This window comes from Podarcis muralis, chromosome 8 (genome assembly GCF_964188315.1).
Source record: "Podarcis muralis chromosome 8, rPodMur119.hap1.1, whole genome shotgun sequence".
NCBI classification, from domain to species: Eukaryota; Metazoa; Chordata; class Lepidosauria; order Squamata; family Lacertidae; genus Podarcis; species Podarcis muralis.
Window position 1 is genome coordinate 49,823,287 of NC_135662.1, and position 18,654 is coordinate 49,841,940.

An 18,654-nucleotide genomic window follows, 5' to 3' on the forward strand; every position below is an offset into this window, starting at 1 on the left:
AACGGCACGTTTCCAGAGCCGAAGCCCTGACGTCACTGGCGAGGAATGTGAGCTGGGCGTCCCCGGTTCAAGGTCTTCACACGGACTCGACGCGTCCTTTCCCCGGGCATCGAAGGGTGCAGGGAGGCGGGAGCGAGGCGGGTGTCTTTCCAGCGGACAGGAGCGGCGATTGGCTGGCGCGGGGAAGAAGGGCGGGTGGGAGGCGGCTGACGTCATCGCCCACCCTCCTCCGGGGAAAAGCGCCGCCCTTTCCTTTGGGGCGGAGAAGCCGGGTCTTTCCATTGAGCCGCCATTAACGCCGCTGCCTTTACAGACAGGATGAAGATCTGGAGCTCGGAGCACGAGTTTGGGTAAGGCGAGGACGGGAGTGGCGCGCGTTCCGTCCTTGACAGCAGCAGCCCGCAGCCCGCGGTGGCGGAGGGAAAGAAAAACTGCTGGTTCTTCCGAGCTCAGTGTTGCCTACACTGGCTGGCAGCCGCTCTCCAGGGGTCTCTCCCCGTCCCATCGGGAGATGCTGGGGGTTGAACCTGTGCAAAGGAGATGCTTTGGCAGTGAGCTACAGCCCTTCTCTAGCTGAGCTATGGAGCTTCCTTTGGAAGGAAAAACGAATAAAACTCCCTTCTTCCCTTCTCCGTTTCCGCTTGGTATACAACTCGTGCTTTTTGGTCACTGGGCGAGGACGTCGGTAGCATCCTGCCCCGGCGATCTTGCTCCCTCACCAAGGACTTTAAAGGGCTTTAAACATGGTCTGTCGTGGGTTCCCCCGCGCTTGCTCCCAAATGCCTGCCTTATGAAAGACCTTTAAAAATGTTGTCTTAGCTGTCCTTTGAGGTCCCTTAAGTGTCGGAGTGTGGTTCACCGTGGGCCGAGGACTGTTGGGTTGATGCAGTTTGAAACAAATGGTGGGCTCCAGGTTGGGGACGGCTGGCCCCTGCGCTCTGTCTGTTGCTGTCTTTTTATTAGCGAGGGAAGCAGTAAGTGTCTCTCCATGCACTGAGCTGCCATGCAAACGCCTGTGATATCTGGGGCAAAGGTGACAGCTTCCTTTCTTCAAGGTCGTGTCATGGTAATACGCCTTTGCTGCATAAACTGCTGAGTAGAACTGGTTTCTAAAAATACCTCAGTGTAACTAAAGTATGTTGCTATTGCCATGAATGTTGCGGATAGAAACTTGGTAGGCCTTTGCCACTCTCGTCTCCTTCAAGGGTTAGAACTGCTACCCAGAAGGTGTTACTCTTGAGACTTCAGTTCTGCTTTCCATCATTTTAATGGGGCTTGGAATATTTTTGAGTGTCAGAGGCCCTCAGACTTTTTGGCTGGTCATGGTTACCAAAGCTAAGCTGGTGATTGCCAGGACTCCTTGCCTCCCTTTCAGTATGTTAGGATTGGGCTGCTGGTCCCTGACCTTCCCCTGCATCTGTGCACAAGGACATCAGCAATCCCCTGTGTGGTTACAGTCCCTATTACAGTGCTTACAGTAATAACAGTAATTGCAGTGGTTACAGTGCTGAAGTTCAGAAGACCTCATCTGTGTGGACAATCTGTTTTCTGATCACTTGGGACATTAATTCTGCCAGTGGCTCAAATAGCAATCTTCACTCTCCTACTCTGGAGCTAGAGAGAATGGCTGGGTTTTCTTTATGTTTTTTTTAAGGCGGCTGAAAAGACCTGAGCACCAAAATGGGAAGCCCCAATCTTTCTTTTCAGCTTGGAGCTAGAGATGAGGGTGTGGGATCTTCCTCTTTTATTTATTATGTTCTCTGAAACTCAGTTGACCTCTGATTAATGATCTCTGACTCCTCATCTAGAAGCTGGAGCAGAAGGATGGGACTTCTCTTGTCACTCTTTCCAGGAATGATGGAATACTAGTGGGGTGCATAATTGTGGACTGCTGTGAACTGTACCTTTTTGTTCTTCTAAGAAATTGAGCTGTAGGACATGAGGGACATGGAGGCAATGGTGCAATTGTTCTGTCTAGCAATTTAAGAGGGAATTTTCTTTAGTACTCCAGGAAAGGGTGGTTGAAAATGGGAGGAGAAGTTGCCACATCTTGCCTCTGTACAGATGTGTAGGAAATAACATCATGACAGTGGCTTCCTGGAATTTTCCATTAAAACAAGCTGAGACACTACCTGTAATAGCTTGTAATTAAATGGGTGGAAAGTAGGTTATGATGTGTTCAATGGGTTTTGTTTTTTGCATTGCCATAAAAAAGGCATATTCTTCTTCCAAAGAAAGAGGGGTTGAGACCCTATGGCATGAGTATACTGAATTAGCAGTATGGCTTTGAAAGGCTCCTGAGACTATCTAGCAGTTAAGTGCAATACCAGATCACTGATGATGTTGTTGGCATAAGCTACTTGCAAATAGCTGAAGTGCCATAAAACACTTTCCCAGTAATGAAGGAAATGCTTAAATTGCAACACCACACTCTTTAAAAAAAACCAAAAACTAATGTAAAAGTGTGTTTCTCAAATGTGTGAGATAGCAGTGGAGCTATGCAGGCTGATACTGAATAAGTGTGATAATCTCTGAATTTAAGCATGACTCTCTCTCTCCCTCAGTCTTTATCTTTGTGAACAAGGACAGCCCAATGTTAACTTCCTTTACTTAGTCACTGGGTTTCATAAGTTCTTATTAGCTTACTGAGAATATTTCACCACCGAGTTAATGTTACTTAAGCAATGAATGTTTTCTGGAAATGAAAGATATATGCTACACAGGAACATGGAATGTAGAAAGTTGGTTTATACCAAGCTAGACCATTTGTTCATCTAGCTCAGCTTTTTCAACACTGAATGGAAGTGTCTCTCCAGCATTTCAGATGGGAGTCTTTCCCCGTGCTTCTTGAACCTTGGAGCATTTTCATGCAAAGCGTGTTCTATAAATTTAACCTACAATTCTTTCTCTTATTTTGTTATTGTGCATAATACTTATACCACGGCTCTAAGCATGCTTGAGAGTGTCCTATTGAAATCAGTGGGACCCAGTTCTGAGTAAGCATGGCTAGGATCCAGCTGTAAGAATTGATTTCCTATTGCTGTGTCAAATGCTTCCTCTCCAGAGGAGAACTTGTGCTAAATAAGTGCTGAAAATTGAAAGTGGTGTTTCTTGCCTTTAATATATGTCACTCTGCTGTGCCTAGAAAGAGCTGCCATCTAAACTAGAAGTAGTCAACGTTGTGCCCTCCAGATATTGTTGGACTGCCGCTCCCACCTTCCCTGACCATTGGCCAAAATGGTTGGGACTGGTGGAGGTTTCAGGACAACAGCCTTTGAAGAGGACTAGATCGGCAAATCTCTGATCTGACCAAAGTTTATATAGCACTATATTCTGAAACTTACTAATTGTGCTGGTCATTTGGGGGTGTCACATAAACTGTAGGTGGTTGATGGGTTTGTGAACTGTCCTGAGATCTTTGGCTGAAGAGTGGTATATAAATTTAATAAATAATAATAATGATGATGATGATGATGATGATGATAATAATAATAATAATAATAATAATAATAATAATAATGGTTCAAAGGTCTTGCTCTCCAGACGTCGGCACTGGAGGATTTCCCAACTCTCTGGAGTAGATTTTAAGGATGGAGGGTTGCTGCAGGGGGACAAAGGGGAAGTCTCATTTTTCAAGCAGAAATCTGTTCTGCTCTTGCAATTTCAATATTGGATACCACCTTATACGTATAGTACCCTTATGCCAATGTGTTTACAGTAGTTAACAACCTAATAGACCAGATATGAAGAAAGTGACAGGGGAGGAAGAGAAAAATAAGCACATTCAGGTACCAACTCTTACATGATATTAAATACTGTGTTTCGGAATGTATGCTTTGTATACCATAAATGCAAACCAAAATATTCAGTTTTAATTAAATTGCATTGCATACAGAGAATTCTTAATGCATTGCCTGTTTCTCTTTCATTTCATTTTCCCTAGGCATCCATGGGATACTGTAATAAAAGCTGCCATGAGGAAATATCCCAATCCTATGAACCCCTCAGTGGTAGGAGTTGATGTCTTGGACCGAAGCCTTGACAATCAAGGAAGGTTGCACAGTCACCGGCTACTTAGCACTGAATGGGGCCTACCAAGTATTGTAAAAGCGGTAAGTTTGTTTTAACCACGGTGGCTAGTGGTAGGCTGAATCTTTTTATGAAATAAAAACACGTGTTCTATTCTTGAATGTATTGCACATAATGACTCTCATAGTAAATGCTCAGGCTAAATTTCCTTAAGAGTTGCAACAAACCTAGAGAACCTGGCTCAATGAGACTCTTTGTTTGGACAGGGGCTAACACTGCATGCTTTACAGAAATACATTTATCATCAACCTTTTTGATATTTTGCTTGACTGCTCGTTTTGGGTTACTGTGTTAGTACTTGCTTTTATTTCCTTTTTTTAAAAGATTCTGGGAACAAGTAGAACTATGACATACATTAAAGAACATTCTGTAGTTGATCCGGTGGAAAAGAAAATGGTACTGAGCTCCACAAATGTGAGTAATAAAGTATTGTGTATTGAATTTGCTGGCAGGACCAGGGAGTTGCTGGCTATGTTTTTTTAACATACTGCCTGTTTGAGGCAGTCCTTGATTATGTTGGGAAAACCTTGCTGTAAGGGCATAGCAGGAACCAAGACTAGCATTCTCTGTGTATGCTAGATAACTTTAGATTATTATTTTTTAAAGAAACTGGGGTTGCTAGCTTTACTTTCTCTGATGAAATTATTTCTAGAGGATCTGAAAGTTCTTTATGGGCATAATCCAACTTTGCACGAGTGGACTTCCATTCATGCAGTGGGACTTCACCATCTCCTCCTCCTCCTCCTTCTTCTCCACCCCCATCGTTCAGCCCGGACACTGAGATCCAGCTCCGAGGGCCTTCTGGCGGTTCCCTCATTGTGAGAAGTGAGGCTACAGGGAACCAGACAGAGGGCCTTCTCAGTAGTGGCGCCTGCCCTGTGGAACGCCCTCCCATCAGATGTCAAAGAGATAAATAATTACCTGACATTCAGAAGACATCTTAAGGCAGCCCTGTTCAGGGAAGTTTTTAATATGTAACGCTGTACTGTTCTTAACACTGATTGGGAGCCGCCCAGAGTGGCTGGGGAAACTCAGCCAGATGGGCGGGGTATAAATAATAAATTATTATTATTATTATTATTATTATTATTATTATTATTATTATTATTATTATGTGCAGTCCCAAAGTCTGCTCCAGTGGGCCCCCAACTCTCTGGAGCAAAATTTGAGGGTGGGAGGGCTGCTGGGGAGAGAGCAGGGAAAGGCGAGTCCTTCCCACACACAGGCAGCTTTGGATATAAGTGTGTGTCATTTGGCTGGCTATACGCTACTTGAGGCTTGTAGTACAAGGCCAGGGAATTGAAGCAGGCCAGCAGGCCAAATCCATATCTCCCTCACTCCCCATGGGTCAATTCTGGCAGCTGGGTGGGGCTGCCCACCAGTCAGTCACCTGGCACCATCCTCATCATCATGTCATCAGGTGAGGGCTTCAAAGGAGTTCCCTCTCAGCACTGATCAACTGATGGGTGCTGAGAGAGCCCCTTTGAAGTCTGGTTGCAGCTGTGGTATGGATTCAGGAATAATAATAATAATAATAATAATAATAATAATAATAATAATAATAATTTATTTATACCCCGCCCATCTGGCTGAGTTTCCCCAGCCACTCTGGGCGGCTTCCAATCAAGTGTTAAAAACAATACAGCATTAAATATTAAAAACTTCCCTAAACAGGGCTGCCTTCATATGTCTTTTAAAGAGAAGATAGCTGCTTATTTCCTTCACATCTGAAGGGAGGGCGTTCCACAGGGTGGGTGCCACTACTGAGAAGGCCCTCTGTCTGGTTCCCTGTAACCTCGCTTCTCACAATGAGGGAACCGCCAGAAGCCCCTCGGTGCTGGATCTCAGTGTCCATGGCATGCTTTGTATCCAAACTACAGCTGCAAGCAAACTTCAAAGCAGCTTTCTCTCAATGTTCCTCAGTTTATGAGTGTGGAGATTGGAACTTCAAGGGGTCTCGCTCTCTCTGTCCATCAGCTGATTGGGGCTGACAGTGAGCTATACCCAACTGCACATCGCATTCACTGGTGGGGCGCTCCCTAGGGTAGCCAATGCCAGCCACATATTTATCTGTCCCAAACCTGGTATCACACATGTGGGGGAGTGGGTATGGTTTGTGACCTAACTAGGCCTATGGGCCTGAAATTCCTTACTCCTGCTTTAAAATGTGACTTTAATTCCTAGAAAGTTTGCTTAGGATACAGCCTTAGTTGTTTTTAAAAAGGCAATTTATCACTTTCTTTAAGTAAAGTAGACAGTCTTTTTTATTATGTATTATGCTAGATAATACTAAGATTAGTTAAATTAATCTTCACTTCTTTTTCCCTTTAAGATAACACTTACAAATCTTATATCAGTTGATGAAAGGTTGGTATATACGCCACACCCTGAGAACCCGGAAAAGTAAGTTGGAATGTCTTTGGCTTTCAGTAAAAAAATACGATAATACGATGAGGGGGAATCCTTTTTGTACTGATAGTTTCTGTCTTTCCCCTTCTAGGACTTTGTTAACTCAAGAAGCAATTATTACAGTAAAAGGTGTTAGCCTCAGTAGTTACTTGGAAACTTTAATGGCAAGCACAATATCTTCTAATGCTAGAAAGGTAGGTGTGTGGCACGCTTTTACTGGATCACAGTTTCTAACTTTAAGGTGGTTCATTTAAAACCTAAAACTCAAATGTTTAAGTGCATTGTGCTAGCCTTGGTATCCCATAAGCCCAGGGTGCTTTCAGTTATACACAATTCACTGTAAGTCTTCAGGTTAGATAATGACTTTTCTTGTACTTGTGATGGTCTGTAGAGCCAGTTGTATATTCTCAGTCCACATGTATTTCCTTTTAAGATTTAAAACCGTGTATGGTATGAAGTCAGGAAAAGTGATTGTTGTCTCTCGGTGAGAGAGAACAGCAGCTTACAGCTAGAATGGGGGTAGGGGTGATAGTGTCTGGTTGTGTGATCAGATTAGTCTGTCTTTCAGCTTGCAGTTCACAGAATACCTTCTCAGGTTAGCTATTGGATTCCGCAGTGGGTTGCTTGAGCCAAATAGGTTTATATGGGAAGCAGGCAAATCGCCTCCTTACCCTTTTCAGTGCTGAAAGCAGAGAAGAGAACTAAGGAGATGTCATATCTGAACTTTCCCTCATTACCCAGACACTTATTATGTACAGATGTCTCTTCTTTTCTACTGTGTACGAAATGGTGGGTGTGAGCACATGTTCTAGTTGTCCTATTTGTAGTGTTGGAAAGGGAACGTATTCCACTTCCGATGTACAATAAACCAAATGCATACATAGGCTGTTAGTAGCAGAATAGGGGATAGATGAAAAGGAACTGTTCCCCTAAATGCTATGGGTGAAGAAGTTCAGCTAGTGCACAGACTTCTGGCTGTGCAGTGGAACTTTCCATTCCTTTCCCTGTGTGCCCTGAAATCAATCTATCAATCAATTAAATTTGTATACTGTTCTTCATGCATAGATCTCAGGGCGGTTCACAGCATTACCCTCTTCTGGGAATTCCCTCAACCCTCCAGAGCATATTTTATATGCAAGCACTCCATGCATTACAAGATACAGGAAGCTGAACTCCTGACCTCTTTCTCTGGCCCTCACCTCCCTCCTTGCCTTTCCTGCAGCTAGAAAATAACTATCCTGTTGGAGTAAAGATTATTTTCCCCCTTGCCTAAATGCAGCTGGGAGGTCAACCCTGCCTCCACATGTGTTGTTTCATCACCATGCTCTAAAGCACCCTCCCCATGCTGAGGTTAGGTTTGTAAAAAGGTTCCTAGTGACTCCGACCTAATCGTGGCAGGCAGGGGGAGTGTTGTGTGTGGTGTGAGAGAGAGCATGGGATGGCCATGCCCACTGCTGAAACAGGGCCCTCAGAAATGGGCTACGATAGAGTAGGACAGGCCCATTCCTGTTCTCAGCCTGCAACAATTCACCATGCTACACAATAAACCCTTTATTAAGTTCTGTGGGACTTCCGTGGGTACATTGGGATTTGACTATAAACAGCAAATGAATAACTCAGCCTTATAAAGAGTATTATTAAGGGGGAAATGAGCATTTCAAGTATTGTAATCCTAAACAAATATTTCTGTTCCGTCCTCCATGACTTCTGCACTTGTACAACAATAGATTACCAATACATTACAGGTCTCATTCAGGTGCTTTACTGTTTCTTCTTCGTTCTCTTTTAATGCTATATAATGCAGCCTGTTTTAACTAAGTTTCCTTACAGGTGATCCCTCTCTCTTTACCTTTTCAACTTAGGGCCACTTCACACTGGCGTACTACCACATTTCTAGGCAGAAGTTGCTCTATAGGAATCTGGTAGCACGTCAAGTGATCCCAAGTCTAGGATGAGATGCATCTGTCAGAAGCATGCATGCTCAGCTTGCTTTTACCTAACTTATTCTACTGGGGTGCCTATTTGTGTGTGTTCAGCTTTGGCACTCAGTTAGACCTTTACATGATATAATTGCTTGTTACCAATATTTGATAAGCATGGTGCTCAACTAAGTCAAACTCAAGATAGGCTTAGTCATAACTGTTACATCCATTCACTTTCAGTAGGTTTACTTGGACTTAGTTGGATATCACTCTCAGTTTACAATGCTTGATTTTCCTGTAGGCTCTTGAGATTTACAAGACTGTGATGGTGGAATAACTTTTTGTCATAAGTTGTACATCTTTTCTGTGTTACTCCAGGGGTGGGATGCTATTGAGTGGACAATTCAACATTCTGACAGTGTTCTAAGATAGCAGTCTCTTTCTACAGCTGCATTTTGTACTAATTAGTGGTAATACCAGCATTTGTTACCTTGGTACAGCATTTCAGCTTCTAGCAAATCTGTGCATGTTGTTGTCATGTTACTTGAAAGCCTGCATGCCTCGTATATATACACACATTGCATATAGAGGAACAGCCCCCTTATTCTTTAACTCTGGAATTTGGGGGATGTCTGTACTGTTTAATGCTTTGACACAGGAAAAGGTTCTTATGAACCTGCATGTGTGGGCCACTAATAAGGCCCACCTTCTGTTTTTTGGTAAATCTCTTTTGAGTAAGTGGAATACTGTTAGAAGAACTGTTGCACCTTGGCCCCATAGTATTTTGGAAGTAGGTGAAGCTCTGTACAACCAGTCCTCTTGATCCAATGCATGGAATGCTTTGGGGTGAAATACTTGAGGTTGTTAACTAGTTCACGCTACTGCCAGACTTAGCCTACAGTATGGCAGTTCTTGCCTATCAGTGTAGAAATACAGTCCCATCGCTGCTTGGACAGAAGGGTTCTCGTTTAAAAGAAAGCAGTTTTTGAAGTCACAATTAGAACATTTGCACCTGTTTACTTGGTCCTTGTTGGTTTTTGCTTTTGAGGCAGCTTAAAATCTGTGCAAAAAGAATGCAAAAAGAAGAAACTGGTTTTCAAAAGTGCCAGCTATTAAGCTTTATTGTCGCTCAGCACATTTTGGAACTGTCATTCCTCCCTCATGGTGCCCGAGAGGCAGCAGCAAGTTGCTTCAGAAAGTCCAAGATTGATCCTGAAGAAGGAACTTCTGTTCTGAAACACATTGTACTATCATAAACTTCCGTAGTTGGCACTTGTGAGAATTGGGTTCTACTTTTTCTCTTCTTTGCATTATTTCTAGTGTCTGGGCCTCCCATTGTTTAGTCGTGCCTGACTCTTCGTGACCCCATGGACCAGAGCACGCCAGGCACTCCTATCTTACTTTATTTTAATTAGGCAGGAATCATGCAAAACCTTTTGGCTGCATATTTTTGTTATGAGCACAAGCCTCACTCTCTTCTCCTTGCATTTTGTGAGGGGAGGTTAGAAGTGTTCACTTGCAGTTTTGCCCCAACATGGCCAACTGTGGTTTGCTTGTTTGCAAATCCAGGATAGGGGGAAGATGAATTGAACATATCAGTTTGTTTTCTCATCCTGGTATGGCAAACTACAATTTGTTGCAGACTAGAAGTTGAAATAGCTTCTCTTCCTCCACATGTAAGTGGGGAACATGGGGAAATATATGAACAACAAACCATGATTCGTTTTTTCACATCTAAAATCCAGGCTTTTATCTAAACATACACTAATATATAAATAGTTTTGCTATAACAAAACAGATGTTTTTGTCTAAATGCATTGTTTTAAGAGGCATTGCTAGCATCTGTTTGACTTGCAGGGAACTTCAGTGACCACCTTTTTTGTTCCTTGAGCTTGATTGCCAAGCTTGGAAACAGATTATTTGACTGTTGAACCTGCCCTTAAAACCCTCAATTTTCATTTGCAGAATACAGTTACCAAATATGCCTTAGTGTTGTGTAATACTTAACTACTCCCAATTTTGGAGTGTGTGTATATATTACAAAAAAATAATAATAATAGTAAACTCTTCACTGTATGTTTTCAGTTTTACCATTAAGCCTGTGAAATGTTTCAGAGTTTAAAATTTTATGCTCTCAATCGTTTGTTAAGTAGTAACCACTGAAATTATGTCCAGTTCTTAACTCTCATTCTATATGTTCAGTGTGCTACCACCATGTACGTAAATATATTAAAAGGTGCATGCTTTAATTGGAAATATGCTTGCTCAAGTCATATACTAATATGCTGTTTTATGGTACAACAGAAACTCAGTAAACCAATCCTCTGTCAGATTGTTTTTGCTAGTTCCGTGCATGTTAAAAAGAACCCCGGTCTTATGGGTCCAGCATTTTGTTTTTAAAGGCTTGCCAGATGTCTATGGGAAGCAAATAAGTAAGTCATCAGCCCAATAGACCGCTCTAACTAAGGTCATTTCAAACTCAACAAAATCATTCAACATGCTCAGTTACTATATAAATGAATGACCAGTCCTCCCAAGGAATGCTGGCCAGACTGGATCAAACTTGACATCTGCTCAATTGTGTCACATGCAGCTGTATATATCATTGTTCCTGAAATAATTACTGGCATGGGGAAGTCTGATGGGGACTTTTTCCATTCAGATCATGGTGAGTGGGTGAAAAGATAAGCCTCCTCTCCCTACTGGTTGCCTTCCCAGTAAGAATCTGTCTCCCTGTGAATGTAATTATTTAAGATGCATACTACATATTAGGCAAATGTCTAGTTTGGTCCTAAAAAATCCAAAGAGTTCCACCCTCTCCTTTAAAAAAAGCTGCAACCTAGTTCACCCCACCAATGTGCTTAGAATCTACTCAAACCAAGCTGTCATTTCATTTCTTAGAATATGTTAAGGTGTACGTGTGCTATGCTTTAAGCCCCAACACTTGTATTTAGTGTTATAGCATGGAGGTTTGTTGATCAAAAGCACTTGGTGCTATAACAATGCAATAATTCCTGTTCTATCTCCCATAGCAATCCTGTGAATTTCTTCATTTGACATGTCATATGTCTGTTATTAGTGGGGCCCTTTTTTATTCTTATCTGATGCTTTGATTTTTAAATCCAACTTGTGCAGTTTCTAATGCTCAGAACTTCATTCAGTTGAAGGATTGGGTTAAAGGTGGTTAGTTCTGACCCGAGGCCAGGAATGGAAATCACTTCAAACTGAATGGTGTTTTCAAAAGCAACAAATAATTGAAGAAACTCAGATAATTCTGGCCAAGTGCTTTGGGTCCTATGCACCCTACAGTCTTTTCTATAGGAAATTCTGGGCACTGCAATACCATCATCCAGTAACAATTACTAGAAATATATATATATAGTCTAGTAGCACCTTAGAGACCAACTAAGTTTGCTCTTGGTATGAGCTTTCGTGTGCATGCACCCTTCTTCAGATACACTTATTCAGATTCTCTAAGTTGCTACTGGACAATTTTTTATTTTTTATATATATTTCTACTGCATCAGACCAACACAGCTACCTACCTGAATCTAGAATTACTAGAACTGTTTGGAGAAAAACACGGTTGTGATATTCTTAGAAGCCCAGTATAAGGTTACAGTGTAGATAAGCCCAAAGGCTGTTTCTTCAATCTATTGGTTCAGTACACTTTCTATTTCAAGACTAAGGGTGGCTTCCAGTTAACTTGTTCCATCAGCACAAGGATTTTCACTTGCAGAAGGAAACTTACACTCCTCTTCTTTCACTGTGCATGCCCCATACCCTCCCCAAATCTGCTTTATAAGGTTGGGGGTACAGCAGAACAGATTTAGGGGGGTGCCAGGGAAAGGAGAGGGGGTTAGTTCTGTTGTGCAGTGGGAAATCTGCACACTGACAGAGCAAGCTAGTTGCTTCTTCACAGTTTATAAACAACAAATGCAAATAATATAGCCATCTCTCTCTCTTCCTGGAGTGTTGACCTGAGCTGTTAAGTTTACAGATTTCAAATGAGCACATTTGTATCCAGAAAGATTATGTAACTGTCATTTAATCCAGTAGTGTTCTGTTGCAATTAAAATAAGCATCTATAAAAAAATTAGGTTGGTAGTTAAAGCAGCCATGGTGTAGTACAGGCTTAAAACTAACAGTAATTTGGTTCGAAATGTTAAGCTTTAAGCTATTTAGTATTCTATGCAAAGACTGTGTTCAGGCTTTTCATAATACAGATGGGTGCACAGTTTCAAAGAAATTAGCTATAGTCCAGGTAATAAGAGGAGAGGCAGTTCTTGAGCAAAAGTATCTTTTGATCACATGCTAAGTGGCCAGGTGATTAGGCTCCTAGCCTGAAAACTTATGGAGGCTCTCACTTTTTTGTTGAGTTTCTCTACTTGAGCTTACTGAGGTTTTCTCCTCAGTTCCACTAGCGCAAGCACTTTTAACTATTCACAAGAACCTACCCTACCTGCACACCCTCTAAATCTGCCCTGAAGGGTTGAGGGCAAACTCAAAAAATATTTAGAGAGTGCACAGGTTAAAGCAGTTCCATTGTGCAGCCAAGAGTGCTTGCACTGGTGCAACTGTTGAGTTGAATACTGCCCAGCATGTGTTTCAAGCTCTTCTTATTTAGGTTTGCCTTCTGTAGCTGGTCTTTAGGCCCAGTTAAACTGAATTCTTGCAGAAGCGGTGCTCTTGCTTCCTACGTTGCTCTGTACTGAGCATCAGTGATGGTAATTTAGTGTTTCATGATAGAGAGTAAACAGGATGGGAAAGAAACCATAAACTATAAGTTCATTAATAACGTTCATTAGGACTTGTAACAACTTTTCCATTGCTAGGATGAAGCGGAAGAAATTGAAGGGGGGAAATATTATTGGTGGGAGAAGGGCTAGTATTAGGCCTTATGTCTGTTCTGTTGCAATCTTACCATGGTATAATGGAGGAAGCCACAGAAATGTGATAGGAAAAATTTCAGGTTGTTCAGAGGCATTCTGGGGATAAGAAGCAAATGATGCTTTGCACTTTGGAAAGAGTGGGTAGTCAAAACTCTCTCTAGCACTGATCCAAGTGCAACAGTCTCTTGTAATTGTGCCTTGCTAGACAGATCTAACATTTGTACTCTGCAAAAGAGCTAGCTTGTAGTCTTGTAACTTTGTTGGCCTATTATTACTAAGAAAAATTTATAGTCTAAGCAGATCACCCTTCAATTTAAGGTTTTCCTTGTTACAGAAGCAAAGGTGGACTAGAATGAAATAATCTCGTCGTACAAATTCAGTGGCACAATTCATTATGATACATTCATAATTCAGAAGACAACAAAAGCAGTTTGCTTTGGGAGATCTTTTGGTGTCTGACAGAGGAAAGATTTAGAAGTTTAACATCAATGTATCTGGTCAATCCACTTAGCTCTTGTGCCTTCTTTAACAGGGTCGAGAAGCCTTGGAATGGGTGATTGGTGAACTAACTTCGACGCGAGAGAGCATGAAGTCCGCAATGGCAGCAGCTTCAGCGGAGGACTGATGGAACTGTGACAGAACTTTATTTTTCCATTATATTTTCTCCTTGCCAGGATGGATATTCCATTGTTTTTTATTTAGAAATATATATGTTTATATAATGAAATTTTACAGGTCAGAAGCAAACCCCCCCCCCCAATTTTTAAGCCTTTCTAGGGCCCTCTATTTGTCCACAGTGTAAGTTAACAATTTATTATTATTTTTTGCTTTCCCATGGCCTCTAGTTACAAGTGCCCAAATTTGATAGAGTATAGTGACCTTAAGTCCTACTGAAGTTAAACGGAAGTGGCAGAGCACATTGAAGATCGACATCTACATAAGTACCAAACTGTGCCTTGATCAGAGCTGAGAGAATAGACTTCCCATCTTATATAACCATTTTCTTGTACTTGAAATTTATTTATTTATTTCTTTAAAAGTGCAGCTGCCGTTCTTATTCTGTAAACGACAAATAGGTACAGAAAGCACTGGGGATCTCTCTCTCTCTCTCTCTACAGGCTAGATAAGTATAGTGAGGAGGTGAAATGTGATGGCACAGGAGGTTGACTGACACCTGATGTGATCGTCTATGTGGTTCTGCAACACAACCTTCCTTTTACTTAGTGGAGCCTGAAAGAAGATCTGAACAACCTTCCCTGAAATGAAGGTTGGTGTGCAACAAAGTTCGATGGTGGATTGTGCCCTTTGTTGGAGGCTGGAGATCTCCTCCTGAGACTTTGGCTTTGTGGATATTAATTCTTCCTTGCACTGTTCAAATGCAGATTCTGAACAAGGTATTCTAGCACGTTACCTCCTAGTATTTATACTGAAACCACTGAGAGCAGCCATTTTGCTGTGGTAAAAATGGCTTGAATCCTCTCTTGTCCATTTTTGTTTTGATTTTTCAGTAGCTAATTTATTTCCATATATGTGAATATACCCTCTGGTCACTTATTATGTGAATACAATTGATACCTCAGTGGGAAGTACTAGGAAACTTATTTTCTATATGTAAAGGGCATATGTTTGGAGTACTTAGTTGTGTAATTCATTTCTTTTAGCAATGGATACAAGACCATAAAGGATATTTATGGCTCACCCCACATTTCACACCCATCTTCTAGCGCTCTGTTTAGCAGTTCCAGGGAGGAGACTGTTTCATAGCGGTAGGGGGAATGTGATGTTGTGAAGCACAACCACCTCTCCCACCAAGCCAACAGCTTTCATCATTGAGCAAGTTCAACCTCCATTTCTGACCTCTGATTTCAATGGAATTTTCTTCTGTACAACATCTAGAAGTAGTTCTATTGAAGCCGGTAAGGACAGAGCACTTGCTTAAAACTAGGTTATGATGGCAGTAGCCCTAGATGTTCCACACAGAAGATTAGAGAAAAAGAAGAATGAATAGGAGGCTTTTCAGTGGAATTATTTTGGAAGCCTGCAGGTCCATGTAACTTCAAAAGCAGTTCATAGTGTTACATTTTGTGTGATTCAAAGTTTTGTTAACAGTTCATTCATTGATGAAAGCCAATCTCCGTGGAACGGAAAGCTGCAGACATCTATAAATTAATGCACTTCCAAGCATTGTAGAGTTCAAAACTGTAGTTTAAAACTGTGCAAGAGGAAAAGTTGGAAAGCTCCTGATTCACAGAGAATGGCAAATGTCTTGGGCATGAACACAAGATGTCTGCCTACAATCCAGTATAATGAAAACAATTCCTTTCTCTCTTCAAACTTTGCTTGCAGTTATCTCTTCTGAATATTTTGCAAAAAGCTGAAAGAAAAAACTGAAGGCTGAAATCTTATTTGTTTAATCTTGGGGACTGGGCACGGTGTGGAATAAGAAAGATGCCAAAATTCAGCATACTAGAACTCTTACATGGAAGCATAACAACATGCCAAGAAAACTTAGGATGTAGCTAAGCTGCATGCACATCTAAGTGGAATGGCGATGAATTGTTATTGGAGCCTTTTTTGCTCCCTGCCTGCCCTCCCCCGCCCCCACCAGCCTGAATAACCCACGGCATTAACAATTTTTAAGCCCTGGCAGAAAAAGAGCTTTTTTTAATATGACCAAAGCATTTTTCTTCCGTTTCAATATACTTTGTACAAAGAATAGTTGGATTACAAAGAGCCTGCCTTCTGTGAAGGGTATCAGGCCTGTCAAGGAAGAGGTTGGTGTGGCTGGGGCAGAGAAGTTCAGCATTCTAGCCCATATGTGTGTTCATTGCAAGAAGTGGACCAGTTAACCAAAATCACCAGCTTTCATATGGAATCCTTCACCCCACTTCCTTTATTTTGTGTGAAGGTAAACTTGTCCATGTTTATTCATGTGCACTTCTTCCTTCTGTCTTCTATACAATCGTGGTTGAGTTTCCTTTAATAGTCCTACTCCTGTCTCCTAAAGGCGATTAGCCACACTCTTTCTTACATTTGCTCTTTCTTGTTCCTTCCACGGATCTTGGCTGATGGAACTCCCATATGACTGCTGCTCCACAGACTGTCACTTGGTGTCTTGCTTGGTGCGATATTGTCTCTTAAGGCTGTTCTCTTAGTTCCCTAGTGGATCTTAGAGCTCACAAACCCCCGGGCAGGCAAGCGTGGTACTATTGCTTTTATACTGTTTACTTACCAAATAATGACCACAGTCTTACATTTTCCTGGCTAGCACATATTTATTAGATATTTAACATGGCACAGGAATATGGGCTTCTTTGGGAGGAAGAGCAGGATAGAATTTAATAATAAAATCATGGAAAATAAAAATACGTTGCATTTTCACTCCTTAGCATGTGAAAATAGAGCATGCGCTCTTTCGATCATGGCTGCCACTACCCTTGCTTCTTGCCCCTTCACATCTTCAGTAAAAGCACTCCATGCTTTTCCTTTGTCCTTGAAGGCCCTGGCATTCTCTGTTCTAGGTGACTGGAAATCAAATCTTTTTATACCTAGTAGCTTATCTACCTTCCTGAAACTTACCAAAACCTCACCTGTAGGGGGTTCTTCTTTTGTTCTGTACCATCTTCTGCCCCTGAACATTCCAAATAACCCACCCTTGAAGCTTTATAAAATAAAAAATGCATGAGCTGAGAGAATCTGCATCGCTTCCCACACAAGTATTGGCTGGGTGGGACAGTACACAAAGGGATGGTGGGGCAACAATTTAGGACTTTGCCCATTCAGCCTTTTCCTTTACCCTGCATGGACAGGATTTGCTTTGCTTTAGGAAGAAGTTATTCTTCCAGTGACAGCACCTTTCTGAATAGGACTCTGAAGAGAGCATTTTAAAACTCGTTTCCAGGCTCTGTCTCACAACTGTTACATTCAGTGAGAAAATTGCCATGCATGCCATGTGTCATTCCAGGGTAAGGAGTGTCTCTAGCTACTAAATCTCTTCCTGTCTCATGGTTATTTAAAGGAAAGACAGTAGGTTTTCAACAGATAGCAGTAACCTTAACTGATACCTAAAGTTCTGTTAGCCAGTTTCACTAACAAATACTGATACTCGTTTGGAGAACTGGGTGGTACACTGTCTCCTGCTGCACTTTTTGTTCCTATGTGCAAATAAAGGCAAAGCTTCTGTACTTCTAAGAGTTACGTAGCACAGGGAGCTGAAGCATGTCACGCACAGACGAGGAGAAAACTGCAATTGTTGAAACAGTATAGTAGTCCTGTCTTTCTTGGCATTTGGTCACAATTCTTTGTTTAATCCAAACTAGCTTGATTGTTCAAAAACCACTGCTTTTCATTATGTAAACAACCTTGATTAACACTGCTTTCATGCAGGTGCCATTAATGTGAAGGTGTGCTTGTGGGGAGGGGAGCGAATGCTTAATCAGCTGCGACTTGAAGGATAATTGCATGCAGAAGTGTTTCTCTTCCTGTATCTCTTGCCCTTTTCCACCTGCATTTAGATTGTAAGCTCTTCCGAGCAGAGAATCTCTTTATCTGAAATGTTAAATGCTATGGACATCTGGGGCTATAAATAACATGACCTACTTAAAAATAGCAAACTGTCTTTTCTTTTTTCTATATAGTAAAACAAAAGACTGCTTTTGTGTTAATTGCCAAATGGGATGATCATGCAGTACACAACTGAGTCACAAACACTAAAAATATCACAAGGGAGGCCGGTAGGTGCCGCCCTGGAATTAACCAGCCCATCATCACAATTAAGAAGTTTCGGGAGAGTACCTTGGCACTCATTAATTGTGGTTGAACTATTAATCTAATGCTTTCATGTTGTTGCCACAGCTAGGGCACACAGAAGATTTAACTTACTTTGTTATATCGGTATTGCTAAGATGTACCCATTTAAAAAACAAAACCTCAGTCTTCACTTCCTTTTCTCCCAGAAGTTGGAATCCACTTACCTATGAGTAAGCCCTACTAAATACAAGAGGTATTATTTTGCATAAACATGCAAAGGATTGTACTATGTATCTACTGAGAAAGTGGAGCTTGTACATTAGTTTCCTTAAAGAGTTCTTGGTGCATGGAGACATGGACTAACTGGAAGTACGATTTAGCAAAGTAAGATGAGGGACCCGTCTTAATTGTGCAGCCATCAAGGTGGTGATTGTAAATTTTGTGAAAACAATCAATGAAACTTAATTCTAACCTTTGGGGGAGGTCCCATTTTCATGTGTTTACATAAATAGCGGAAAAGTCCTCTGAAGAAGTGTGCATGCACACGAAAGCTCATACCAATAACAAACTTAGTTGGTCTCTAAGGTGCTACT

General features: G+C 41.6%; 1 protein-coding gene across 2 annotated transcripts; it reads left to right on the forward strand.

Annotated features, from left to right (window-relative positions):
- Positions 1-215: 215 nt before the first annotated feature.
- PRELID3A (PRELI domain containing 3A) lies at positions 216-17,925 on the forward strand. 2 transcript variants are annotated; one of them, XM_028737396.2, is made up of 6 exons: positions 216-350; positions 3,944-4,112; positions 4,414-4,503; positions 6,422-6,492; positions 6,590-6,692; positions 13,845-17,925. In XM_028737396.2, the coding sequence occupies exons 1-6, from the start codon at positions 319-321 to the stop codon at positions 13,935-13,937; spliced, it is 558 nt and encodes a 185-aa protein (XP_028593229.1). In that variant the 5' UTR covers positions 216-318; the 3' UTR covers positions 13,938-17,925. The 2 variants fall into 2 exon arrangements, with proteins under 2 accessions (XP_028593229.1, XP_028593230.1); XM_028737397.2 differs by lacking the exon at positions 216-350 and adding an exon at positions 3,688-3,788.
- The last annotated feature ends 729 nt before the right edge of the window (positions 17,926-18,654 follow it).